Here is a 27,562-nt window from a genome sequence, read left to right on the forward strand (position 1 = left end):
TACAGTGGAATGGTTCCTGCCAGTTGCCAACTGTTTATTTTAACCATCTTTGTTTTGTGTTGTTATTGGATTTTGTACTTTCATTTGTGTTTATGATATGTTACTGATCTTTTAGTTTTATTTTTTGTGATGTTCGTCCCCAAGGCACTAGTTAACACGGTACCCATTTGCACAACAATATCTATGGCTTCAAGTTTTCCCCTGAATTATTTATTTGTTCCGACACGGCATACAGAAACCTTCGGTCCTTTTACAATAGGAAAGGTACTAGCGCAAGCTGGATGGTCGTAAGCTTTCGAACAAGGGGTTCGGTAGTTACTGCTTGTCCGCAGGCGCGCCGCGCGCCTGGTAGGTAAACAAATCACTTTGCTTTCGGCCTGCTGGCGTGTGGACTGTATCATCGCTCTCTTGCCCGCTTCATCGTCGTTTGCTTTCGGCATGATTGTGTTTTTCTTTTTCTATGTTATCTAGTGACACTGAATTTGTAAGTACCATCATATTTCCATTGAATTCAATGGTGAATTAAAGGATCTTGGTTCACAACGCTCCGATTACCCGGTGCCGGGACTGAAGGCGTAATTGCGGAATTCATTTTCCAAGAATGAATCCTCTATTGTGTATGCTCGTGCCGAGGGCGGGAGCGCTCGCTCCGAGCGTATATTGGGGTTGGAATGTAGTAGATGAAAATCGTAAGTAATTGCTCTTTTCATTTATAATTTTTTGACCTGTATGCCCTTGCCGGAACGAATGCCTCGGCACGGAACCTTATTCAGTATGAAAGTTAATCGCAAGTACAGTATTCTTTTTTCATTTTCATATATTATTTTTATTGTAGCATACTCATTTGGAATCAGTTTTCCCGAGCTTGCCCGGAGATTTGATCCTTCCCTTTTTAATTTGATGAAGTGAATCGCAAGTGCAGTTTGCTTTTTTCATTTTCCATTTTTTATTGAGATTTGCATTGTTGACTGAGATAAATTGTTCCGCTATTCACGGGAATTGATCCTTCCTTTTTATTTGTATGAAGTGCAATCGCAAGCGCAGTAGTTCTTTCATTTTCATATATTTTTTGTTTGATTGCATCATTTCATTAATGGCTCAAGGTTTCCAGAAACCTTTCATAAAGGTAAGGAATGAACCTTTCACCCTTGCGTCTGGGTACCGAGGGCGCCAATGCGCTCGATCCGAGCCCTTAATTCATTGTGAAGTGAATCGGTTTGCAAGATGCATTTTCATTTTGTTCTTATTTATTGATTGCATCAATTTTTTATTTGGTTTCAAGTTCCGCTCAGTCCCAGGGAATTATCCTTATGCCTTGTTTCGTGCCGATGGCACGATTGCTCTAGGGCTCTATTTTGTTGTTTGGGTACATGGGGACTGTGCGGGGGTGGGGAACGAGACCCCCCCCGCTCAGTTTCCCACAGATGACTCTTCCCCTGTGGGGGGGGAGGTTATCGGCGTTCTTCTCCTCGCCCGATCCGATCGAGCGCGGGGGTGGGCGCTCGGGCCCGATGTACAATGTATTAGGGTCCTTCCCTCGTCGGGAGGGATAAACCCCCGCACGAGGGATTTCCCCCCATTAATCGCTACTACTATTATTTCCGCAGGTGCACTTGCCACGAGGGTGGACCTTGGTGGGGTATGGGCGTCTTTTTCCAATTGCATGAGCGTGCTGGTGTCCAGGGGCTGCGGTTCTATGTCTGGGCCTACTGCGTCAACCCATGGAGTGGGTGACCACGCAACCGGTGACGACGTCCCTCCTCACCTGGTGTACTCGCCTCACGTGGTAACAGTCTTGCCTACAGCCGCTTGAAGTGCCGTTCGCCGTACCGAGATGGGGGCGTGCCGCCGCCCGCTCGTGGTTGCCGCGCTGCAGCGACCACACTTCCTGCCCTAGGAACTCGCCCCTGTACCCTGCCGCCGGTACCAGGATTTTCCTGGCTGCTGCTCCACTTCCTGTTGGTTTCCGTTGATCTGCCTGCCGTACCTGCCGATTCTGGCTGACTGTCATGCAGTTGCTGCGCTGGCTGGCCCTACCGTGCTGCGCTGCTTTCCTGCCGTTGCTGCGCTGGCTGTCCCTACCGATGATGTGCTGGCCGTAGCCTGCTGTTTCCTGGATGCCCATACTGCTGAGTCGTCCCTGGTTCGTGGTGTACTACCCAGCTTTGTCTGTCTTGTACAGGTGCGTCCGGGCCTGTGGCCTTCGGCTACGCAGCCCGGCTCCCCCCTGGATAGCAGATCTTACGTCTGTCCTGAGTCTGACGAAGAAGAGGAGGAAGGTGTCGTGGTCGTCGTCTTCCTCTTCTTCGATCGTCGTCGCCGCCGCCTCTTCCCCTTCGACTTCTAAGGCTTTACAGCCGAGGAAGAAGAAGGTCGCCCTCCTCCCTCCTAATAAGTCTCCCTCGGGAGCTTCTCGGGACACGTCTACCTCGGTGGGACGGGAGGGTTCCTTCCGCTGGTCCTCCTGCTCCTTCGGGAGGCGGGGCCCCGTCTCTTCTTCCGCAAGGAAGAAGACTACGGGACCAGAGGGGTACCGGCTAACACCGGTACTTCTCGCCTGGTGTTCAGTGGTTCTGCCACTGGGAAAAAAAAAACATCAGGGTCCGTCCTCCGGCCTCTGTTCGCGGGAGGTACCTGTGTACGGTCGCCTACCCTCGGACCGTGCAGCCAGGACCAGCCTCTGAGTCCGCTCAGCTCAGGTTCACGGCAACGGCTGAAGACTGTGACAGCCGCTCATGCGACTCTCACCAGACCATCTCTACTCTCGCGGTGAACAGCTGGCTACCCGGGACGTGACGGTCCCACGACCGACCAACGGCTTGAAGCTGGGAAGAGGTCCTCCCGTTCGCCGTGCCGCCACGCTGGAACCAGCACGTGACGGGCCGTGAGGACAAGCACCGGTCTCCACTACGACTGGAGCTGCAGGTCGCCTGACCGTCCCGCTCTCACAGAGAGCGATCGGGAACGGCAACCCAGCACCAGCTCCTTTGACACATCAAAGAGATCGGGGCCGCTGTGCTCATCCATCCGTTCTCCACAGCGAGACGGTTCGACCAGGCCTGTCAGCTCGATAGTCCACCGCGGGTTTAGTCGCCTGCAGCCCTCCAAGCCTGCTGGTTTCGTGCCAGCGAGCGACGAGGGATCGTCGGTCTGCCTCTCCGTACCTTCACCTCTCGGGTTACACCGGGAGGAGCGAGGTATTGAGGAAGTGATCGTGAGGGGTGCGCCCCTCATATCCCACCACTACGCCCTACGTGCCAGGCACGGTTCTTTGGACCGACCGGAGCGTATGCGCAAGTGGATGGGGAAAGACGAGAGGGCTGTCGCTGTTCCCCCTCTTAGGAGGAGGGTTTCCGGAATGACTCTTGTTCGAAAGGGCTTAACGTCCCACTCTGCAAGATGCGTTGACTTCCGATATTCCCCAGGAGAACTTTGCCGAGGTTACGGCGTGCTGCTCGTCAGCACAATGGACCTCGGGGAATGATCGCCGCCTCCCGACCAGCAGAGCCACGTCTCGGCTCTAGTCGTTTTGGGGCCCGAGAGGGAAACCCAATCGAACGGTGTTCGGCCGCGAATCGAGCTTGCCGACTGTGTTGAACCAGGTAGTCTCTCGTCTCCGGACAAGAAGGCTCTCTCAGTTCTGGAACGGTCGAACAAGCTACTTCACCTCCTCTAACTGCGACAGAGGCGTTTATACGTGTCTTCGGACACCGTATTTAAATACCCCTTCGGTGCCTCCTGAGGTTCGACATCGACGAGGACTGAATGAGTTCGGAGCTTATCGCTCTCTACTGTCAGGTGTCGATCAACCCCACCAGACACGTTCACAGTGGCCCGGCAGCACACTTACCTACAGTATGAGTTGTACACCCTCCTCGGGAAAACGTTTTCTCCTGACGATACGTTTTCCCAGGCTTCTGAGAGGCCATCGCCGTAAGCGATGGCTGCTCCTTTTCTCTCCAACTGCTAGATCTCGATTTCTACGGGAATCGGAGGACCACCAGCCGAGATCAGCTGACGAATTCGGTGGGGGGTTTCGCAGAGTGCTTAGAATTTCTACGTAATTTTAGCGCACTCAGAGTGTTCGAGTTTTTACGATCTCCAAACACTCAGCGAGACCACGGTCCAAAAGTGAGCGAGAATCCCGATAAATTGTTACACGATAATCGGGAACCTCGCTTCTGCTCGACTTCCTGTAATTTTCTACTTCATTTGAAGAAGACTGCATGCTGAAAGAAGAGTATCTCACAGTAGGGCCTTAACTGGAAATAGAGAAGAACGGACGGGAACTTCCAGTTTGCTTGAACTATCGTCTTCGGTGTATTCTGTTCACCATTGAAGCTTCCTTTGGGAAAGACTTCTCCTTCACTCTCTTTGACTAGAGAACGAAGGCGGTCGATCCCACTCCTTATTCTCATTCCTCGAGGGGAAAGAATTTTAGGATGGAGGTCGTGGTACAGAACCTACAAAATATACTACGTATATTACCCTCGCGACTGATTCTTTAACAGTTGAATTGGCCGTGGGGTAGGGCGCATCCGTAGTTAACTCTACGGTTTGTACCGAGACGAATGTATCTTAATTGACTGCAACTCGGTGCCTGTACCCCCAGCAGTTAATCATTTTTCGATTTAGATACTTGGTATTGTCATGACAACACCAAATCAGCTTTTGTATTTACCGAAATCCGTTTCGGTTAAATATAATTTGCTCGAGCGTATCTTTATGCTCGATGGTTCTAGCCGAACGCATCCTTCGTGGAATAATGGATTACCTGGAACTCAGGATGGACGAGTCACCGAGAGCTACTGCGTATTGAACTGCCTGATAGCGGCTCAGTATCATCTAGGTCTCGGAGATGCACGGTCGGTTACGTCTCTCTCTTCCCCTGGTTTGGATTGACTACCGAACGTATCTCTGCCAACAATCATGGACTTAGGTCTCTGATTAACGGGGATTCTCGCATAATGAAGGACCATCTACTGCTGTGACGCTCGATTTCATCGCCTTCGACATTGCGAGAATTTTCAACAGAGATATCTCTGGGACTCTTCATCTTTCTGTTTACCGCACGGTACAGAAGTCTGTACTAGTCAACCGCTGCATCGCACTGCGATAATGCGAATGATTTTTGCAGACATCTGAGTTTGTCTTCAAAAGATCTCGTATTCGTTAGGTGTGGCAATTCATTGCTCCGCCCCGAATTAACAGATAGGTCAGAAGACATCGCCTACTCTCCGACCTGAACAGCTCTACTCCAAATGTTCAGCCCATGAGAAGCAGTTCTTCAGGCAAGTAGTTCCCTGTCTTCATTACTGGAAATCGAAAAAACTCCGCTTTTATTGCAACTACGATCCTCACCGGACAGCAATCAATAGCGGTTAGCGTTCTCAGTCTTTTTGAGTAACACAGGTTCAGAATCTTGAGATCCTTCTCTCGGTTCAGCTGTGAAGACGTAGGTTGCATTTTCTGTACACCTTCGCTTCAACGTCACATAGTGTTGTTTTTCTCCTACCCGAGAATCAACTATACTAGGAGATATCTTGCCATCAAGGGACACGGTCTCTAGAAGGCAATTGACTTTTCGCCTGTTTGGGCACATGCCTTAAAGAGAGTCATCACCTTGCCTTCTGGCATCGTGACGAACAAATATTTGTTTAGTCTCTTGGCATAACCCTTTTTTAAGGCGAAGGTCACGTGACTTGCTCGGGTGCTTGGACAACTTGCCTCCTACCGAACGCAGTCAGTAGGCAGCTGTCCAGAGCGCCCAAGTCTGTTACGAACTTCGCTGTGGACTTAGTTCGGTTGTTCCATAACAATTCTTTTCTTCGTCCTAAACGGCTTGTCACCAGTACCCATACCATCGACCACCCAACATTGGAGTGTCGGTGTCCTATCCACTACCGAGAACAACAACTTCGCTGCAGACGGAGGAGACCAGTATGGGTTATACAGGACATCACCGAGTCGGAGAAGAGGGATAGGTCATACGACAATTCCCTTCCCTTTTTCTCTGAGGTAATTGCATGACTTTGCCTGCGAGTCAAGCATCCCAGGGGATGGGGATTCGTGACGCCCGATTTCGTACCGAATTCGTAGCGAAGACTCTGAAAACCCTTCGGTTCCTGACGATCGGTAGAGTCCTTCACAGTCCCCCTCCCTAATGGGACTCACCGCCTTCGATGCGAAGGAGATGCTGCTTTGCCTGTGAAAGCACGACGCGCTTTCTTTTGAAGAAACTCGACATCCCAGGCGGAGTGTTGAAGACTCTTCGTCAGCACCAAGATGACCTATAAGTACACTCCCTCGAGTTTACACAAGAACTTCTCCGTGGCGGGCAGGCTGAAGGCAGGGGTCTGGTACAACCAGACACTGGCACCTCATCTACCTTTTGGATATTGCCCCAACGGTCCTTGGATCGTTTTCCTTAGGACCCGTGGGGTGGCTGCAACACGTTGTGTGTAGGCTAACCCAGACCTAGCAGGCTGAACAGCATCGACGTCCTGGTGTGACTGTATGAATAGGTAGTGAATGAGAAAGTGACTGGCTTCTCTTTCTATCTTTTTCTTTACCCCTCTACCTGTGGGTAGAGGGATACGGTCATACCCTGCTGGGGATAAGGACGAGATGCCGGTGAGCTATATGACAGAAAAAAGCCCCATCCTATCCCTTTTCACTAGGGATAGGAGCAAAATATCCACCACTTCCTTCTACAAGGGGGGAAGTGGATGGGCCTACAGAGTCAAACCATGACCTTTATTATTTGCTCCTGTACAGGAACAAGTTCTTGCATTGCTGGTACGAAGAGATGCGCATGACCCCTCTCTTAGTACTCGGTCCAGAGGTCTGACCATTGATCCTGCGGTGCACACCCCGATCAATCGGACAGAGGCTTGGATCCCTCCCTCGCTCTTACGACCAGGGAGGGCTTCCAAGTTGGCGAACACCAGTCTGTTCACAAAAGACTCAGATTCCACCCACCAAGAAGTGAGTCTTCCTATTGTAAAGGACCGAAGGTTTTGTATGCCGTGTCGTAACAAATGACAATTTGTCCAAAATTGCATTTTTCCTAACTATACAAACCTGAGGTCCTTTTACACATAGCCCCCCCCTCATGCCACCCCCCTCACTCTGCAGTTTTTGCTTTATTTTTTTTTTTTTGGGGGCCAAAAGCAAAAGTGATTTGTTTACCTACCAGCGCGCGACGCGCGCGCTGTCGGACAAGCAGTTAACTACCGAACCCCTTGTTTCGAAAGCTTACGACTATCCAGCTGCCGCTATACCTTCCTATTGTAAAAAGGACCTAGTTTTGTATAGTAGGAAAAAATGCAATTTTGGACAAATTGTCATATTTAATGGAAGACTAATCTTGCTCATAAGACAGCTACTAATTTTCATTGCAGATCACGGCTGAGGGTGGAGCCCAAACTGATCCATTACAAAAACGGCAGAGCAAAGCAGCCATTGTTCTGGAATTATCAGATGTGAGTGAGGAGCATTGTTAGTTCTGCATGTATATATTAGATACTTGTAATTGATTTAGTACAAATGAGATATTGTACATACGTATTTTGATTTACATACTAACTGTGCAAACTTGGTACGTATATCGCTTAGGACTGACAGAATTTTTCCTTTTGAGGAATACAGTACAAGTATACTGTAAAAGGAAATGCAATACAGAAACTACTTTCTAAGAGAAATGGCCATGTAAAAGGAAAAAATAATGCATAATGTGTACCAAAAAGCTGAAGGAAATTTGTAAGGGATGAATTTCATAAATTTCATAGATAAATTAAGATTAAAATCTTTCTGTTCAATCTTGTCAGAGTTTAGAATGTTACTCAGTGGTGTTACTCTTGATATTAATAAAACAGTCCTGACTGCATTCATCTCTTCTCTTCTCATCACTTGCCTGAGAAATCTTGGTCTTTTGAGATCTGACTGCTTTCCAACCCTGTAAGGGGTTAGGTGCCGTCAGTGCACCTCATGTGATGCCACCCATAGGGCATTACTTAACTTAAGTTCATTGCGCTTCCCTTGCTGGCCCCTTAGCGGCAACCCCTTTCATTCCTTTTAGTGTGTCACCATCCATATTCTCTTTAGTCCATTGTAGTACTCTGTATCCTCTTCTAACAAAACTGTTTCTATAGTGCAACTGTGAGGTTTTTGTCTTGCCATTTACTTTGTTTTAAATCTTTTTTACTGTCAATTTCATTTCATTTCGCTGAATGACCTCCTCATAGTTCTCAGCGCTTGGCCTTTGGCCTAAATTCTGTGTTCCTATCTCTGACTCTACCTTCTGCATAGCTTCTGATCACCAAGTGTATCAGCTATCTTCCTTATTCGTGATGTATGTAGTTTTCTTAATAAAATCTTCCCACAGCCAGAAAATTCAACGTTTAATACTAGTTGACACCTTTTTCAGAAGGTGCTGTTTTTTTCCTGAGTGTAATTGTAGTGCTTGCTTAACCTTTTATTCCTCACACCTTTGACTGTGGAAACAGTCTCCGAGGATGTTGTACAATTGGAACTTCAAAAGTTCCAGCAAAGGTTGCAATGCATTACTACCCTAATACAATAGTCAATTCCTTGCATTTTAATTATTTACTACTTACGTTTTTTATCTATTTATTTATAATTGTAAGTGTATTTTCCTTTTTGATAACTGATCTCTTCTTTCTGTATTTCCCTAATACTTCTGTTATTCTTTCCAATGAACACCATTTATACTATTTGGCAGCAAGAAAACACTATAGAATTTAAGAAAGAACTTGTAGAAAAGTTGGGAGGATGTGTAATGCTGATCTCAGTGAGAAAATGGGCCTATAACAAGTGCCGCTGTTAGTAATTTAAGGCCAGCAGAGGCTAGTTTGAAAAATTCGGAAAGTGAATGGGCATACATAATGTGCCTACTTTCAGTGATTAAGGACATGGTTGCAACGTGGAAGATGTAAAATATTTTGTGGAAAATTATCATCCCAACAAAGATGTAAATGTGTGTCTCCAACATGTTTAATGACAATGCCCTGTTTCACTGTAGGCAAGTTTTTAAAGAGACACCAGAAAAAAAACAAAGGTTTTCCTGGACAGTTTTGTTGTGCAACAGGGGTCCAGTAACTCTCAAGGTGGTACTAGGTCAGTAAAAAAACAAAGGTGGGAAGTAAACTCAGATAGTTCCAGTAAAAAAACAAAGAGAAGTAACCCAGATAGGCCCTGATACCTTAAGTCCTTCTGGAGGGAGATTCCCCTTCAAAACAATAACCTCTCCTCCCTCCTACCTTCTCTCCATCGCCAATACGCGAACAAGTGTCTTCCAGAAAAGTAAGAGTGATGTTAAACTGTTTTCATTTATCATTACATTAGCCATTTACTATATTTATTTCTCATGTGTTTATTCTCTATAAAACGTATTTTTGTACATGAACTTTCCCCCCCCCCCCCCCCCGTTTTTTCAGATATATACTAGCTATACGTCTCTGACGTCACGACAGAATTCAAAACCGCGAGGCACACGCGACAGGTAGGGTCAGGTGATCTACCTTACCCCCCGTGGGTGGCGGATGTAAGAACCAATCTCCCTTTCCAGCCAGAATTTTTCTGTCGCCGGTGACGACTACACCTGTGGTGTTACCCTCCTGACAGCTTTATTCATTTCTCGTTGCCGTGGATTTATTTGGGAACTGACTTTCGGTGAAGTACCTGATCTTGTTGGCTTGGCATACGCATTTGTGGATTGTTTTTTGGATATTGATTTGGATTTTTCTTTTGATTTCGAAGATGCTCTGAGTTAGAGGTTAAGAAATCTTCTATGTTTAGTGTGCGCTATGGATGAATGCAAGGTGAGAACTACCGAAAAGCTACGGTAGATCCTCACACAGTTTGCTTTAAATGTGAGGTAAAGATGTCTTTTGATAACCCGTGTAATGCGTGTGAGAAGTTGGATGAGGGGGAAATGGAAGGCTCTTTCTTCCACTTGAGGAAGTTAGAGAAAGACGGGTGAGAAAGGCTTCTTTTCTAGAAGTTCTAGTAAGTCTCGTATACGCGAGGTAGGAAAGAAAATCCTGTTGTAGCATTAGAACCTTCTCCGTTTCAGCTCCTGCGCCCTGCATCGAACCTAATGATACGACTACGGAAGTGGGGGCAACCATGAGAGCCACGATCCCTTAGCATGGAAAAGAAGATCCGTTCGTTGCAAGGTAAAGAGTAGTGAATTGAATTGTGCAGTGACCCCATGTGCAGTGGAGGGTGATGCCCACTTGATCGGCTCCTTAATGCTTCAGGCCTAGACCTCTTCCAGACTCCCCAGTCCCAGTGGAGGAGGAAAGTCAAAAGCCGCAGGAAGGTTTAGGGAGAACTCCCCACCGATCAGGCGTCCCCTCGGTAGATCCTGATGCTAGTACCAGGCTGCCCTTGTTCGCGCGAAGAGGAGGTTATTGCGCCAAATGCTTCTCTTCTTCTTCCTCACCTTCACCTAGAAGAGGATGGAGCGCCTCGGATTCTTCACGACCGCTCTGAAGAGAGCCTGGAAGGCGCCTGCTCCTTTCTTCCAGCCGGAAGTTTTTCCAAGAAGAGCCGGAAGTAGAGATCAAGAAACCCAGGAGGGAGCAGGAGTTCGCGCCTCATAGTAGGCTTCGAGCCTCTTCTCCGGTGGAGGATTTTTACAAGATCTCCAGCGTCGAATTCTTGCGGGACTGCAAAGCGCAGATTTCGGGCACTGGCGGGCTCCTGGGCAGGAGGAACGCGTCGGAAAAAGAAACGTCTCTCTTCCCTGTCAAGAAGTCTAGGATTCCTTCACCTGTCTTACCGTCTCAGTCAGAGTCGGTTCTCTCTCCTTTATCAGCGGATGGAAGGAGGCGCTCTCCCATCCGCAGCGCTTGTCGTCTTCCAGGCATCAATCGCCCAAAGAAGCTTTCTCCTCCAGTAGGAAGGATCTAGCGACTAGTAGGCGTTCGTCTAAAGACAGGCGTACAGCCTCGTCTCGCGCTCTTTTTACGAGATCCTTCATTCTCCGGATAAGAGAGCCTACTCTTTGATGGATTCATCAAGAGACAGGATCTCGCCTTATGTTAGGCGCCTTGAGCCTAGTAGGCGCTACTCCCAAGTAGACGCTCTCCCGCTCCCAAGCGTGGTGCGGAGGATAGGCGCTTTTCTCCTGATAGGCGCTTTTCTCCTGATAAGACGCGGCTCTACTTTTAGCCGCTCGATTCAGGACAAGCGCGGTAGAGCTGAAAGATAGGTCTCTTCTGGAGACTACCTTTTGAGAGACATACAAGTCGGGAGCGAAGTTTGTTTTTTTGGAGCATGGTAGACGCCGGTTCTTCCTAGTAAGCTGACTTTCTCCAGACCTTCGCTCTCCTGTAAGTAGGCGCAAGAGCCTAGTAGGGGCGTTCGCCTCATGGTAGGCGCAGCTCGGCCTGGCAGCCGCTCTCCTTTGAACAGGCGCATGGATCCTGAAAAGAAGGCCTTGAGCATAGTAGGCTCTCCTCTCCTAGCAGGCGCTCCCCCTTGGAAGCCCGGAATTCTAGGAGTAGGATTAAGGAGCAAAGAGAACGCACTCATCAGAGTAGGAAGGACTCATTCAGAGGAGCTCTCCAGAAACTTGGCTTTTCCCCTGATAGGCGCCAGTCTACTACTAGGCACCTCTCTGGGACAGGCGCATTTTCTTTAGAGAAGGCTAACTGCACTCGTAAAGGAAGCGGAGGGTTCTTCAGTGGGATGAAGTTGAACCTTCAGAGAGGATTTGGTTTTGAAGGACTGTCAGTTTCGTCCTACAAGATCCCTTACAGATCTACTTCTTCAAAAGAGTTTGGAGACTCCCCTTACTCCGCGCTCCTCCGTCTCCTCTCTCTTTATTCTCGACTTCGAAGAAGACGAAAGTTTTTCCCCTCTTGTGAGGATGAAGCCAACCATCTCAATGAAGAAGGCTTTGAGAGGTTGTTGGTGATTGGCTGTTTCTAAGGGAAGAGAAAGGGAAAACTGTGTTTTCTTTCCCTCCTTCCAAGCTTACGGGCAGACTCGGATTTGGTACGAGTCTGGAGAAACCCTTAGGTCTGGGTCTTCCTTCATCGGCGGATGCGGACTTCTCTTCTCTGGTGGATGCAGCACGACGCTCGGCTCTTTTGTCGCCAAAAACGACCTGGGCTATGAACGAGCTTGACCACCTGCTGAAGGGAATGTTTAGAGTCTTGGAAGTCTTCAAACTTCTTCCTTTGGAACTGGTCTTTTGGGGGTCTTGGCTAAGAAGACTCAAGAACCCCGGATGCTATTCGCCAGAAGATCTAAACAGTGTTCTAAACGTGCATTGACAAAGCAGTTAGAGATGGATCGAGCAACAAATAGCCTCCCTCTTTGGAGCAGGCGATCCTTAAGAAGAGATCAGTCTTCTGCTCTTTTTTCTCACGAAGTCTGTTTCACATGCCCAAAGAGCCTCTCTCCTGTATTTGCAGCTCTCGCCTCTGCTTTTTTCCAAAAGAAGATAATCCAGGACATCTCAGGATCTATCTCTGCGAAGGCGACTCAGGACATGCTCGCACAGTCGGCACGGAAGCCTAAGACCTCCTTCCGACGAAGAGCAAAGAAGGGAGACTCCAGCTAGACAGGAGCCCTTTCGAGGGGCCCCCCCTTCTAGAGCCTCCTACCTCGAGAGGTAATAGAACTTTCAAGAGAGGTAGATCCTTCTCACGCTGTCAGAGCTAAAGAAGTAGGGAAGTAGTCCTCCAAACACCAGTAGGTGCCAGACTTCTAAGATTCTCGGAAGCCTGGACAAAGAGAGGAAGCGGACAACTGGTCCCTCTCTATAATAAGGAAAGGATAATCTGATTCCTTTACGGAAAAGACCACCGTTGACAACGACTCCGAGGGAGTTGGTGGCCAGGTACAGGGATCCCATCATGAGGCCGCTTGCTTTAACACAAGCAGTGGGAACTAATGTTCGAGAAAGAGGCTTATAGAGCTAGTGACGACCCTTGCAGCTGGGCTTTTACAAACCGCCTTTTTCTAGTTCCAAACGCCCTCAGGAGGAGGGAGACCGCGGTTCTGGATGTAAGCGCCCTGAATTTCTTTGTAGAAAAGAGGAAGTTCGCCATGGAGACGACATCCTCAGTTGTTGGCGGCCCTTCGGCCAGGGGACGGTGGATGGTGTCCCTAGATCTTCAGGACGCTTACTTCCATGTGCCTATCCATCCTTCGTCAAGGAAATACCTCAGGTTCATGAGGGGAGGAAAGATATTCCAGTTCAGGGCCTTGTGCTTCGGCCCTTTCAACAGCCCCTCAGGTCTTTACAGGCCTAATGAAAAATGTAGCAAGATGGCCTACATTTGGAGGAGTCAGAGTGTCCCTTTAACTTGGACGGACTGGCTTGATCGAGCCAAGTCTCAGGAAAGATTTTGGAGGACCTACAAAAGAACCACTTTTCATGGCAAGTTTTCGCTGGGACTTTTGGTGAACTTTCAAAAGTCTCAGTTGATCCCCAGTCAAGATCGTATCTATCTGGGGATTCGGATGGCTTCTCTGGGGATTTTCGGCTTTTCCAGTCTCCAGAACGGTAGCCCGGAGGGTCAGAGAAAGTCAAAGCCTTCCTGGAGAAAGACGTATGCACAGCGAGGGAGTGGATGAGTTTGGTTGGGACACTCTCCTCGTTGGAGCAATTCCTTTCTCTAGGCAAGGTTGCACCTCAGACCTCTCAGTTCTTTTTCTCCATCGAAACTGGAGGTGTCGTTCACTAAACCTAGAGTTCTCCATTCGAGATTTCAAAGGAAATCAAGAAGGACCTCTCTTGGGTGGGGCCAACCCTCTCAAGAAGTTGCAGAAGGGATGTCCCTTTAACATCCGAACCCCAACCCAACCAAGTGTATTCCGACGCCTCGGAAACAGGTGGGGGAGCGACGCTCAGCTCAAGAGAAGTGTCAGCACCTGGAACAAGGAACAGGTGACCTGGCACATATCAACAAGAAGAGCTGATGGCGGTTTGGCTAGCTTTGAAAGCTTTCGAGCCCCACGTCCTAGCTTCAACAGTTCAGATCAACTCGGACAACACCACGGCCCTGGCTTACATCGGGAAGCAAGGGGGGACTCACTCTTTCTCCCTGTACGAGACAGCAAAAGAACTTCTGCTTTTGGGCCCCCAGAAAAAAGGAAGATTTGTCTCTTACCAGGTTCGTACAGGGAGAAAAGAACGTCAGAGAGACCCTCCTAAGCAGGAAAGATCAAGTCCTGCCGGCAGAGTGGACTCTGCACGAAGATGTTTGCCAGGATCTGTGGAAGCTTTGGGGCAAACCTCATATAGACCTCTTCCGCCACAGCCAAGAATATGAGGATAGCCAACTACTGCTCTCCGATATCGGCCCGACCCAGAGGGCAGTGTCGATGACGCGTTCCTAACCTAGATTGGAAGGGCTAGACACGTATGCTTTTCCTCCATTCAAGATACTGGGAGAGACTCTAAAGAAATTTGCAGAATCGGAGGCAACAAGGATGACGCTGGTAGCCCCCGTTCTGGGCCCGCACAAGTATGGTTCACAGAGGTACTGGAATGGTTAGTAGATTTTCTTCCGAGAACATTACCACAGAGGATCGATCTGCTCAGACAAACCCCACTCGAGAGGTATCACAAAAACCTCCCCCGCTCTAGATCTGACTGGCTTCAGACTGTCAAAAGTTTTGGTCAGAACGAGAGGCTTTTCGGCAAGAGTTGCAAACGGCATCGCAGCAGCAAGAAGGCCTTCCTACCCTTAGAGTCTACCAATCGAAGTGGGACGTCTTTCGGCGATGGTGTAGGAACATCACGTTTCCTCTTCCAGTACCCTCTGTGACACAAAATAGCAGACTTCTTACTTTTCTTAGGGAAAGAAAGTGGGGATTGGCGGTATCAAAACCATTTAAAGGCTATCGTAGCATGCTATCTGCAGTGTTTAGGCACGAAAACTTAAACATTTCAGAAGATAAGACCTTCATGATCTAATAAGATCGTTTGAACATCCGGGGGGGGGGGGGGGCAAGAAGGTTTCTCAGGGTTCCGAGTTGGAATCTGGATGTAGTGCTACGTTACATGAGGTCCAATAAGTTCGAACCGCCTCAGTCTGCATCGTTCAGAGACCTCACGAAGAAGACAATTTTCCTCATGGCATTGGCTTCCGCAAAAAGGGTTAGTGAACTCCATGCACTAGAAAGGAAATGTGGGATTCAGAGGAGATGCAGCTCTGTTCATATCTTCCTTCGTTCTTAGCCAAGAACGAGAACCCCTCAAATCCTGGCCTAGGAGCTTGAAGTACAAGGATTGTCTGCATTAAGTAGGCGAGGAAGCAGAGAGGTCTCTTTGCCCAGTAAGAAGTTGAAATTTTCTATCTACAGAGAAAAGAAAAAAACTTAAGGCAATGATGTCAACCTTTGTGCTCTGTAAGAGATCCAAGGAGGACACTTCGAAGGAATGCGCTTTCTTCATTTATCAGAAGCCTGGTGAAAGAAGCGCATGCGATATGTGAGGAAAGTCAATACAAAGTTCTTAAGGTAAAAGCTATGAGGTAAGAGCTATTGCCACGTCATTGACTTTTAACCAAAAACAAAAAATCCCTGAGTAATATTATGAAGGAACATTCTGGCGTTGCAACTCAGTCTTTGCAAACCACTATCTGAGAGACGTCAAAATTACGTATGAAAAGTGCTTCGGGTTTATTAGGCCCGTACGTATCGGCGGAGTCGGTGCTGGGGGCAGGGAGCTGAGACATATCCTTATAGTATATATTTTTTTCCCCTTGTTAGGTTTTGTAAGTTTTTGGTTGTTTGAAAGAACATGCGGGTAGGCATGTTTTTCATTTCGTAGTGCTAACAATGATTAGATTGGTTAGGTGATCGTGTATGTTTGAGCTCCTTGCAATGATAGTGGTTATGTTCTGTCATATAAGTGGGCGAATCCCCGTTGACAGATCCTGCTCGGATTCTATCAAGTAACGGACAACCAAATCCCTTTTGATAGACCCAAAGAGTCTGTCAGCTGTAGGTCACGCCCTCGCTGAAGCTCTTAAGGCAACGCAGACTCATAGACAGTAACACTACGCATCCTTCTGCCTAAGAAACAGGTAGAACCAAGGTTGTTTTTACATCCTACAACTAGTGTTGTTTTCCCCTTTTTTCCATATTTATATTGCTGTCCTCTTTCCCTCCCCCACCAAGGGTGTCAATCAGCTAAGTATATATCTGACAGGAAAGTTCATGTACAAAAATGTTTATTGTTTAGTATAACAATAAGGTTTTGTACATACTTACCTGGCAGATATATACGATTGATGGCCCGCCCAGCCTCCCCTCAGGAGACCGGACCGGTGGAAGGAAAAATTCTGGCTGGAAAGGGAGATTGTTCTACATCCGCACCCAGCGGCGGGGTAAGGTAGATCACCTGACCTACCTGTCGCGTGTGCCGCGAGTTTTTGAATTCTGTCGTGACGTCAGAGACGTATTATAGCTAAGTATATATCTGCCAGGTAAGTATGTACAAAACCTTATTGATACTAACAATAACATTTTGTTATAAGTTTTGGATGTCTGGTATGCATTAATTGTATTACATTATTCCTTATGGGAATGATTATTTTGGATTACTACACACACTTCGGACTTCATGGGAGGTTCTGGAACGGATTATGTACAAAAACTGAGGTTCCACTGTAATAATAATACATAAGAATAATAATTTAACTCTGTAATGTCTTTCTCAGGTAGGAGTTCAGACAGAGGAAGAGGAGTCAAATGCTTCAAAGGCTCCAGAATATAATGAGGAATCTCTCTTGATGTTTCTTAAGAATGTTGGTCCCAAAGGTGAGACCTAAAATGCTTCTGTAATATGTTTTTTTGTGCTAATGAATGTTTGATCCAGGCACTAGTTTTAAGCAGAAATGTTCACATTTATTCAAGAAGGTTAAATTGAGTAAGAAATGGAAATTAGCTGTTTATTATCTATAAACAATCTATAGGTACCCACACCTTAGGGCTTTGTCTTAGTGGCATTACTTGTTACTGATGTGTCTTCTTACTTTGAATATATTTTTGTCCTTATTTTAATTTTTATTCTATTTATTTGTGATGTATGGTAATTGCATTATGTTTAACTACAAGCTGTCCAATGCAAGTGACCTCACTTATGAGTTATAATAGTATGCAGACATGCATTAGTCTCGTTTTCTCATTAGCCTGTAACTCCCATAGTCTGGGTAGTGTCATCAGTGCACCTCATTTGCTGTACATTAGGCATTAATTGAGGATCTTTGCAGCATCCCTTTGGCCCATAGGTGCAACCCCTTTCATTCCTTTTAGTGTATGTACCTCCGTTCGCATTTTCTTTCGTCCATCTTACTTTCCACCCTCTCCTAACAATCGTTTCATAGTGTAACCGTGAGGTTTTCCTTCTGTTATATCTTTAAAACCTTTTTATAAAATTTCCCTTTCATCACTGAACAACCTCACATGTCTCAGCACTTTGTCATTGGCCTAAATTTGAAATTCCATTCTATTTCATTGGCATGTAGTATCGTCCTTTCAATCCTGCTCCCGTTTTTTCAGTATTCGTGAGTAGAGCAGACAAAATCGGAGCAGAGCTTTCGATGGATTTTCACTGATGGAGAAAGAAGAGTCGTCAGGAGTCAAGGTTTTGCATACGCTACGTCTGGTTCAGATTCAGAGTGAGGTGAGTAGTACTCTTACATCGTAATGTAAGAATATACGTAGTATTTTCTTTTCCTTAGAATTTGTTATTTATTAACATTCAATTACTATTTGATTTATTCAACTGATTTACACTTTTATGTGACCAAATAATACTACTCATCCTACTAAATATGGTTCAATGCTTAGTGCCTATAATTTTGAGATAAATTGAATTAGTTTGCCAAGGAACGTTATAGATGTTGATAGCAATATAGTAATGTGTACTAGTTTTCTTTTTACACAGCTTTTTAGGTATTGAATCTAAGAATTCTTATTGATGATACAGTAGTATATAAGCACGAGTTTCTAGTGTTACATATGATTTTGAATATACATACAGCAGTTTTCACTTATGTTAATTTTAAGGTGGTTTACCTATGCTTTCTGTTGATATTTCATGAATTCAGATACTACTACAGGCGGTCCCCGGGTTACGATGAGGGTTCTGTACTTGAGACGCGTCGTAAGCCGAAAATCGTTGTAAGCCGGAACATCGTCAAAAATCCTAAGAAAACCTTACTTTTAATGCTTTGGGTGCATGGAAAACTATGTAAACTGCATTCTTATTGGCATTTTTTCAAAGCCAAAAAAACCTTCAAATATTGATAATTTTACAATATTTGTAGGCGTCGTAACCCTGGAACATGCGTCGCAACCTTGGAAATAACGTCTATTGACAAGCGTCGTAACCTCGGAAAGTCGTAAGCCGACACCGTCGTAACCTGGGGACTGCCTGTATATGGTTCTTATTTTCAATACCATCATATTTATTTGTCACTTTTCCCTATAACTTGTCTCTCTCAGCAAGCTGATTTCCCTTTGGCTTGTTATAATCTGCTGATTCTGTCCAAAAGGGTTTTCAACTGAAGATTTAAAGAAGGAAAGAAAGAAAAAAATGGTGCAGTCTTTACAGTATCTACTGTTTTTTATTCCAGCATGTTGTGACGGGCATTGATTGGAGTTGCACAGGGTCTGTGATTGTGGTGGTCTATGGCAACAGATATCATGAAGACTGGTGTGACCACAAAGGTGTAATAACCACATGGAATATTAATAGGTTAGGTCTTACTTTTCAATATGGTAGATTTATTGAAAGCACACTAGAATCTAGAGGACAGGTGCTAGTGGATAGATGCTTTTTAATCCCCCAGTTTGACATTCAAAAGGAAGTCTTTGTGTCAGTTTGCTTTTGTATACAGATAGTCCCTGGCTATTGGCGGGTGTTCTGCTCCTGAGGGGTGTGCCAATAAGCGAAAACCGCCATTAACCAAAACTCAGCGATTTATGGCAATAACCGGTTATCGGTGCCATAAGCATCCTTATGGCACTGATAACTGGAACTCTGCCCATCATGGTGCCATAAATCGCTGATTTAATGGCGCTAGACAAGCACCATAAAACTGGATCACCGAGAACCAAGTCCGCCAATAACCAGTGACTGCCTGTATTAGTGAAACATCTCTTCTGGGTTAGGAAATCTTGAATATCAAGCTCTTATAATTGGGTTTTGAGCAACAGCATAGTTTGTCCTTAGTTCAAAATTTCATCTGCACAGATTTTTATAATATTCTACAGTACTCAACAAGATATTAGTCCACTTGATGCTAAGCGGCCTAATATCTTGTCGAGTACTGTATATAAAAGAGGATTATTTTTTTACTTAATAGAAAGCCAACAAATGTGTGGGGTCTTTATTTTCAGTTAAAATCATTCTGTGAGTTGAAATTGCTGTTTATTATTCTTACATGAATACACACCTTCGTTCTGTATGTAGACGCTAAATCCTATGTAAAGAACAAAGGTTTGTATTTATGTAGGAACAAACAGCAAATTATAAGTCATTTGTATTTTTCCTAACATACAAACCTGAGGTTCTTTACATAGGTTTCAACTTCTATGTACAGAATTTCAGGTTTGTATATTAGGGGATAATACAAATTACTTTTAAAATTTTCTATTTTTGGTGATTAAGTGCACAGTCCATAGGTTAAGGTATTTGGATGTAGGTTATGTTAGTAAATTATTCATATAGAATGAGGGTTTGTGTACTAAGAAATACTAAAGATACTTGAATACTTGAATAACTTATAGGTTTTCCTCAGAAGAGTCCAAAAATCTAATAAGACTTGCATTTACAGGAGCGATTTTGACTGCAATCAGCCAGAAAAAATCATAGAAGTATCGTCTTGTGTACTCAGTGTAGCTTTCCATCCAAATAACCCCGCTGTTTTCGCAGTAGGGACATACAGTGGTAAGTAAAGTTGAGTATATTGCTTGTAGTTAATGTCTTTATGATATCGTTGATCATATTTCAGTTGCTGTCAGTGCACCTCACATGATGTACTGTATATAGGCATTACGTGAGATTCTTTGCAGCATCCTTAGCTGTAATCACTTTTATTCCTTTTACTGTTATTTCCATTCATATTCTCTTGCTTTCATCTTCCTCCTGTTAGACCTTTCAAGCCTTTTTACTCTTAGTTTCCCTTTCATTGCTAAATAACCTCATAAGTCCCAGAGCTTGACCTTTGGCCTAGTTTATATATTGTTCCAAGTACTGTGTGCCTTGTGTAGCACAATGTAGATAGTACTGAAGGTCCTTTGCAGCAAACTTATCCCCGTTGGATTGCTTATAGTCTCCCCCATTAAGCTTATTCCCTTCCACCTCTTTTAACTTGGTCATTCCCCAGCTTGAAAGTTTCATTTAAGAGCAAATTCTTTGTACAAGTCTGATAAAACTCCAGAAATGCCTCGCTGGTTGTGCTAAACTGCTGTTTAGTTATAGCAGCATTAAAAGCTAAGCATAAGGAATATATTTTTTCAGACCTACTTTACCCTTGGCTCTTGTATTACAAGAAAGACCCTTAAACTAATTTTTGTAGGGTGTGGTCATCATCTGCCCACAGAATGTTACATGTTTTTGAGAGAATCATAATATTAACAGTTACGATAAAAATTCTGAGATTTAGATAGTTTTGGCATATTGTAGGAAGGGGGAGGAGTATTCATTCAGAGGAGTAGTAGAGAAGGCATTGGCAGGACAAATACCAGAAGGAAGGCCCAACAAATTTTGGAGAACTTGCTGGAAGGGGTGATCCAGATAAGAATTTGGACAGAAAGTGCCTAAGAGAGGAGAAAGTAGAGACACTTGATGGCATGTTTAACCCCTGAAATGAAGAAAACCATTTTTAGTATTGGCAATAAACTCTATGTGAAATCAAGTGGCATATTTTTTTCCGTTCTTTTGCAGGAGAGTTGCTGGTGTTTGATTTATCCCACTCTGAATCCGTATCTCCAGTTGTTGTGGGAGACTGTCGTGGGTGTGTGACAACCCTGTCGTGGATAGCTGCAGACAGAGCCCATCCCAAGATATGCAATTCTGTCGTTGCTTCCACAAGTAATGGTTTTATCCTCGTATTTAAACTGAATTTATTGAAATCCACATTTACGCTGAAATCTGGGTAAGTTATGTACATTATATTTTATAAAACCACATTTCTTTTAATGTTCAGCAGATGCATTTGATGATCATTATCCTTTAGATGTTTTCATTATTGCTTTAGAATACCTGTTGTATTTGTTGTAATCAAAGATCCCATCCTCACGGTTTTTAGCATGTTATAATGGTCACATATGAAAAATTTTTATCCTTAAATATCACTGCCATTGCTATTTGTATTACAACCAAAATGTATCCTTATTAAATTAGATTATCCGAATACTGTACAGTACAATCATACTACTCAGCCACCTCTTACAGCTTTCAAAGACCATTACAAACAATTCATCTACCCTCCCACTTCCTAACATATTTTGCTGGCCAACTTTCAGTGTTGTATCAGAAAATAGAATATTCCAAATATATAATGTAATGTCTGAATAATTTGGAATTCATTTCAAATAATCAAAATGTGTATAGAATAAGACTTTTGGGAGTCTGCCAGATAATCAGGTTTGTCAAAGAATTTTTTGGGGAATAATCAGACTTTAAACTTCTCATGAATTTGTTCAGAGACTACCAATTCATATTGCTGAAATCTCTTAGGACTTTCTCAAAAGATCTGTTCTTATATGAGCTTTGAAAACAGAAGAAACTAAAGTTATAAAGAATTTAGATAGCTTAGTGTTAACTGACCAAAAGGAAACTGATTAAAATTAAAAAGTATTATAGCTGTGTTGTCTCAGAGACAAAGGCATTTGCATAACCTGATTGTATTCAATTTATATTTTGCTTTGATGCCTCTGATGTATAGTCAAGACCAGATTGCATAAGAGTGGTATTTCCTACAGTGTTTCTTGTGCATTTCACCATAAGGAGTACTTACTGTTTTCTGCAGTGTCCCTTGTAAGGACCTCAGCTACATTTACTCTCTGCATTTAACTTTTCATCTCGCCCCTATGGTTTCATCCTGCCTTGATGTCTGACTCTGTAATTTTTGTTCGTAAGGGGCCAGTCAACATTGGTTGAAGAAAAAAATGAAAGATTTGAAGTACTCCTCCTTCCTTTTGGTTTCATACCACCTTGTTGCCTAACTTCTGTAAGTTTTGTTCTTAAATGACCAGTCAAGGTTGGCTAAAAAATATTGAGATATTTGAAGTCCATTGATGCAGCTCTCTAATTTAAGAACTCGAAAACTTCAGTATCCAAAATTCTGTCACTTTTATTTCAGGTTTATGCTCCAAAGTCAGATGTCCCAGAAGGTATCCGAGGCCCCATTGATGAGACCGAAGGCGTTGAAGTAACAACCGCCTCGTTTAACAAGGAAGACCCAACGCTCTTTGTCATCGGAGCTGAGGGAGGAGGACTATTTGTATGCTCATCGTCATCTGAGGTAATCTCCTTTTGATAGAATAAGTGATCTTGTTTGCAGGCGGTTTGGGAGGCACTAACGAATATAAGTCATCCCTCAAGTATATTTGTTGTCTATCTGATTTCATTGGGCATTCTTTCCTTAGTCTTCCTAATTAGCTGTCCAGCTTCTTTGTTTATTTTGTATTATTCCATCGTTCATCTCCACTCATGGATGAATCCCTCCCTCGGGCCACCTTGTAGAGGTTAGGAATATGATTCAGTTATTTTGTTAAACATGTAATAGTTTGATGGGCTCTCCCTGTTGTAATAATAGTAAAGAGTTGTCAGTTGGGCTTGATATTTGTTTTTATGGAATTTTCCTGTACATATTTATAAGTTATTTTTGTTCTCCCTGTTCTCTTGATTTCACAAATAGATATTCTCTTACATGAAATTTTGCTTTTGTACATGAACTTCCCTGCCAGATATATACTTAGCTTAGGTCTCTGACGTCACGACAGAAAATTCAAACTCGCGGCACATGCTACAGGTAGGTCAGGTGATCTACCTTACCGCCGCTGGGAGGCGGGTGTAAGAACCAGTCCCCCCCTTTCCTGTCAGATTATTTTCTGTCGCCGGCTGGACAACACCTGTTGTTCAGTCCTTACGATAGTTAAAATTCGTTCTCGTTGCCGACGATTTGGATTTTGGTGAAGTACCCTTTGTTTGTTGGCTTGGCATACGCTTTTTGGACTGTTTTTTGGATTTTTCTTTTGGGATTTCTCTTACATATCTATAATCATGGATGATTCTGAAGTTAAGAAACCTAGTTTATTTAGGGTTTGTTCAGAGAAGGAATGTAAAGTTAGGCTTCCTAAAGCTGCATTAGATCCTCACTCGGTATGTGAGTCGTGTAGAGGAATGAATGCTCTTTTATTAACCCCCTTGCAAAGAGTGTGAGAATTTGGATGAGGATGGTTGGAAGGCTCTCTCTTCTTATGTGAGAAAGTTAGAGAAAGATAGGGTGCGCAAGGCTTCTTCAAAGAGTTCTAGTAGATCGAGGGTGAGTGAAGTTGACGCTGAGAATCCTGTAGTAGAAGTAGTTCCTTCTCCAGTTTCAGCCCCTGCGCCCAGCTTTGAACCCGAAGATTCGTTTTCGGAAGTTGCTTCTGGGAGAGCCTCGATCAGGAGTAAGGAGAGCCTCGCTCGCTCTCGACAAGGTAAGAGTGATGATAGTGCAAGTGATCAGTGCAGTGCCCCTAGTGCAGTGGAGGGTGCGCCTGACACCGGCTCACTAACGCTTCCAGGCCTAGACCTCTTCCAGACTCCCAGACCCAGTGGAGGAGGAAAGTCGAAAGCCGCAGGAAGGTTAGGGAGAACCCCCACCGGTCAGGCGTCCCCTCGGCAGTTCCTGTTGCTCGTTTCCAGGCTGCCTTGGATCGAACCAAGAAGGAGTTATTTGCGCCAGTGCTTCTCGTCATCTTCGTCGCCTTCTCCTCAGCGTAGATGGAGCGCATCGGAGTCGTCTCGCCCTCTCAAGAGGCCCTGGAAGGATCCTTGCGCCCTTCCTTCCAGCCCCGAATCCTTCGCGGAAGAGCCTGAAGTGGAACGCAGAGAACCAAGATTTCGTCCTGTTACGCTTCTCCTGTTCGCTCTCGGACTTCGTCCCCTGTAGAGGAGTTTAAGAGATCTCCTGCGCGTATCCTGGCGGGTCTGCAGGCGCAGATTGCGGCTTTAGCAGAGTCTATTGCCGGGACTTCTCATCGTCGGAAGGACGCCTCACTTCCGGTGAAGAAGTCTAAGAACGTTCCTTCGGCTAAATCTCCTTTGGCTAGAAGAGCTTTTGAGCCTGTTAGTAGGAGTTCAGAAGTGCAGGCTGGAGCTCGGGATCTTTCTCCGAGTAGGCTCTCCTCTCTTCCCAGCAAGAGTTGTGAGCATGTAAGGTGTAAGGAGCCAGGCAGGTTCTCTCCTCAGGATTTCCGCTCCTCTTCAGTTAGGCGTCAAGAGCTTGACAGACGTTCAAGAGCCTCGTTTTCGTCAGGAGCGAAGGAAGAGTTCTTCGCCTGGTGGCCACTCTCCTTTTGACGGACGCTCGGAGCCTAGTAGGCAGCAAGAGCCTAGTAGGCGCCAAGAGCCTAGTAGGCGCCAAGAACCTGGTAGGCGGCAACGGAAGTTTCTCCTCCGTTAGAGCACTCCCGATTGGATAGGCGCTCAGAGCCTTGTAAGCGCCGGCGCTTCTGACAGGGATTCATCTGTGGATGTTTTCTCTCCCCGTGGCAGGCGTCAAGAGCCTGGCAGGCGTATTGAGGATGGCAGGCGCCCAAGAGCCTAGCAGGCGCAGAGAGCCTGATAGCGCTCTCCCTTATCCAGACGCTCTTCTTGTGGAGTTTGAATCTGTTTCCGACAGACGGGCCTCCACTTGTAGGCGCTCTCACTAGTAGGCGCTCCCCAATGTAGGCGCTCTCCTAGCAGGCGCTCACCAAGTAGGCTCTCTCCTGGAGGCGCTCTCAAAGTAGGCGCTCTCCTAGTAGGCGCTCTCCAACTAGGCGCTCTCCTAGTAGGCTCTCTCCTGGGAGGCGCTCTCAAAGTAGGCGCTCTCCTGGTAGGCGCTCTCCTGGTAGGCGCTCCCCGTGTAAGCGCTCTCCCGGTGGTTTTTCTTCCAGTAGGCGCTCGCCTAGTAGGCGCTCTCCGAACAGGCGCTCTCCAAGGATTAGCTCTCCTCCGGGCAGTAGAGCTTCTAGACGTCATTCTTCGGAAGAATTTGTTGCTGATTCGGAGGAAGATTTGCCCAAGGATGCTTCGGTTTCTTCGTATAAGAGACTTACAGACCTCCTCTTGCAAGATTTTGGGGAGTCTCTTTCGGCCGTTGCTCCTCCGTCTCCTCCGTCCTTATTTTCAACGACCAATACGGCTAAGAAGTCTTCGGTCGTTAAGATGAAGCCTACAGTGTCTATGAAGAAGGCTATGAAGAACTTTGACGACTGGTTGCTTTCAAAAGAAGAGAAGGGCAAGACAGTTTTTTCTTTTCCCCCGTCCAAGCTGACGGGTAAATAAATGGGGTTCTGGTACGAGTCAGAGAGCCTTGGGTCTAACTCTTCCCTCTTCTGCAGACTCGGACTTCTCTTCGTTGGTCGATTCCGCACGTCGCTCGCGCTGAATTCTGCGAAGACGACGTGGGGTATGAGCGAGTTGGATCACCTTATGAATGGGAATGTTCCGAGTCTTAGAAGTTTTTAACTTTCTTGACTGGACCCTGGGAGTGTTGGCTAAGAGGACTCAAGAGCAAGACACTCTTTCGCCTGAAGACCTCCACGCAGTTCTGTCTTGCATGGACAAGGCAGTGAGAGACGGTTCCGGGGAAATTGCTTCTCTTTTTGGTGCAGGAGTGGTAAAGAAGAGGGCCGTTTTCTGCTCTTTTCTTACCAAGGCGGTTTCTCACGCACAGAGAGCTTCCTTGCTGTATTCGCAACTTTCCCCCGCAACTCTTCCCCAAGAAGACTATTAACGATATCTCCAGCTCGTTATCAGCAAAAGCGACGCAGGATATGCTAGCTCGCTCGGCTAGAATTCCGAAACCTTCGTTTCAGCAGAAGACGAAGAAAGAGGCTCAAAGTAGGCAAGAACCCTTTTCGAGGAGGACCTTCGTCTCGCTCTTCTTCCTCCAGAGGTTCGAGACCACCTAGAAGAGGAGGACCTTCTCCCGGTCTATTAGGGCCAAGAAATAGTTCGGGTGTCCTCCAGACAACTGTGGGTGCCAGACTTCTGAACTTTGCAGATGTCTGGGCACGAAAGGGGGCGGACAACTGGTCCCTCGCGATCATCAAGAGGGGATACCTCATTCCCTTTATTTCGAGACCACCCTTGACCACCACTCCAAGGGCTCTGGTGGCCAAATACAAAGACCCACTGATGAATCAAGCCCTCGCTCTAGCGGTAGAGCTGATGTTAGAGAAAGAGGCAATAGAGATGGTTCAGGACCCTCTTTCAGCGGGGTTCTACAACGTTTGTTCCTAGTTCCCAAGAACTCAGGAGGATGGAGACCGGTTCTGGACGTAAGCGCCCTGAATGTCTTTGTGAGAAGAGGAAGTTCGCTATGGAGACGACGTCATCAGTCTTAGCAGCTCTTCGTCCTGGGGACGGATGGTGTCACTGGACCTTCAGGACGCTTACTTCCATGTGCCGATCCATCCTTCTTCTCGCAAATATCTCAGATTCATGTGGGAGGGAACGTTTTTCAGTTCAGGGCCCTATGCTTCGGCCTTTCCACGGCCCCCCAAGTATTCACAGGACTGATGAAGAACGTTGCCCAGTGGCTTCATCTCGAGGGAGTGAGGATTTCCCTCTACTTGGACGATTGGCTTATCAGGGCCCAAATCCAAGGAGAAATGTCTGGAGGACTTACGAGTGACGTTGGATCTAGCAGCTTCTCTGGGTTTGCTAGTGAATTTCGAGAAGTCACAGCTAATCCCCCAGTCAAGAGCGTATCTATCTGGGGATTCTGATGGCTTCTCTGGTTTTTTTTCGGGCGTATCCGTCCCCAGAGAGGATAACCCGAGGTTTGGAGAAGGTAGCAATCTTTCTAGAGAAAGATGTATGCACAGCGAGGGAGTGGATGAGTCTGTTGGGGACACTCTCCTCTCTGGAGCAATTCGTTCTCTAGGAAGGTTGCACCTCAGACCCCTACAGTTCTTCCTGACGAGGAACTGGGATCGGAAATATCAAGGTCTGGACTTTGCGTTGCAGATTTCGCAAGAGATAAAGGAGGATCTACGTTGGTGGCTAGACCCTCTATTGTTCAAGGAAGGCCTTTCCTTACAGGTTCGGAACCCCAAAACCTAGTATTGTATGCAGACGCTTCGGACAAAGGTTGGGGGAGCTACTCTCGGGTCGAGAGAAGTGTCAGGCACCTGGATGGGGATCAGGTGTCCTGGCACATCAACAAGAAGGAGCTAACAGCGATTTGGTTAGCTCTCAAGACCTTCGAACCCCTCGTAAAAGGGAAATATGTTCAGATCAACTCCGACAACACTACAGCCCTGGCTTACATTCGAAAACAGGGGGGGACTCACTCTT

The 27,562-nt window shown here is 45.9% G+C and overlaps 1 protein-coding gene across 1 annotated transcript in view; it reads left to right on the plus strand.

The window, feature by feature from the left end:
* Positions 1–6,627: 6,627 nt before the first annotated feature.
* Positions 6,628–27,562, plus strand: part of LOC135199061 (cytoplasmic dynein 2 intermediate chain 2-like) — a 37,525-nt gene continuing 16,590 nt past the window's right edge. Inside the window, 10 exon segments of the mRNA XM_064226974.1 lie at positions 6,628–6,633; positions 7,404–7,484; positions 16,713–16,812; positions 17,184–17,232; positions 17,554–17,677; positions 18,633–18,754; positions 19,836–19,948; positions 20,948–21,158; positions 22,368–22,384; positions 22,387–22,529. Coding sequence (XP_064083044.1) covers positions 6,628–6,633; positions 7,404–7,484; positions 16,713–16,812; positions 17,184–17,232; positions 17,554–17,677; positions 18,633–18,754; positions 19,836–19,948; positions 20,948–21,158; positions 22,368–22,384; positions 22,387–22,529 — 966 coding nt within the window.

This window comes from Macrobrachium nipponense, chromosome 25, assembly GCF_015104395.2.
Source record: "Macrobrachium nipponense isolate FS-2020 chromosome 25, ASM1510439v2, whole genome shotgun sequence".
Classification (NCBI taxonomy): Eukaryota; Metazoa; Arthropoda; class Malacostraca; order Decapoda; family Palaemonidae; genus Macrobrachium; species Macrobrachium nipponense.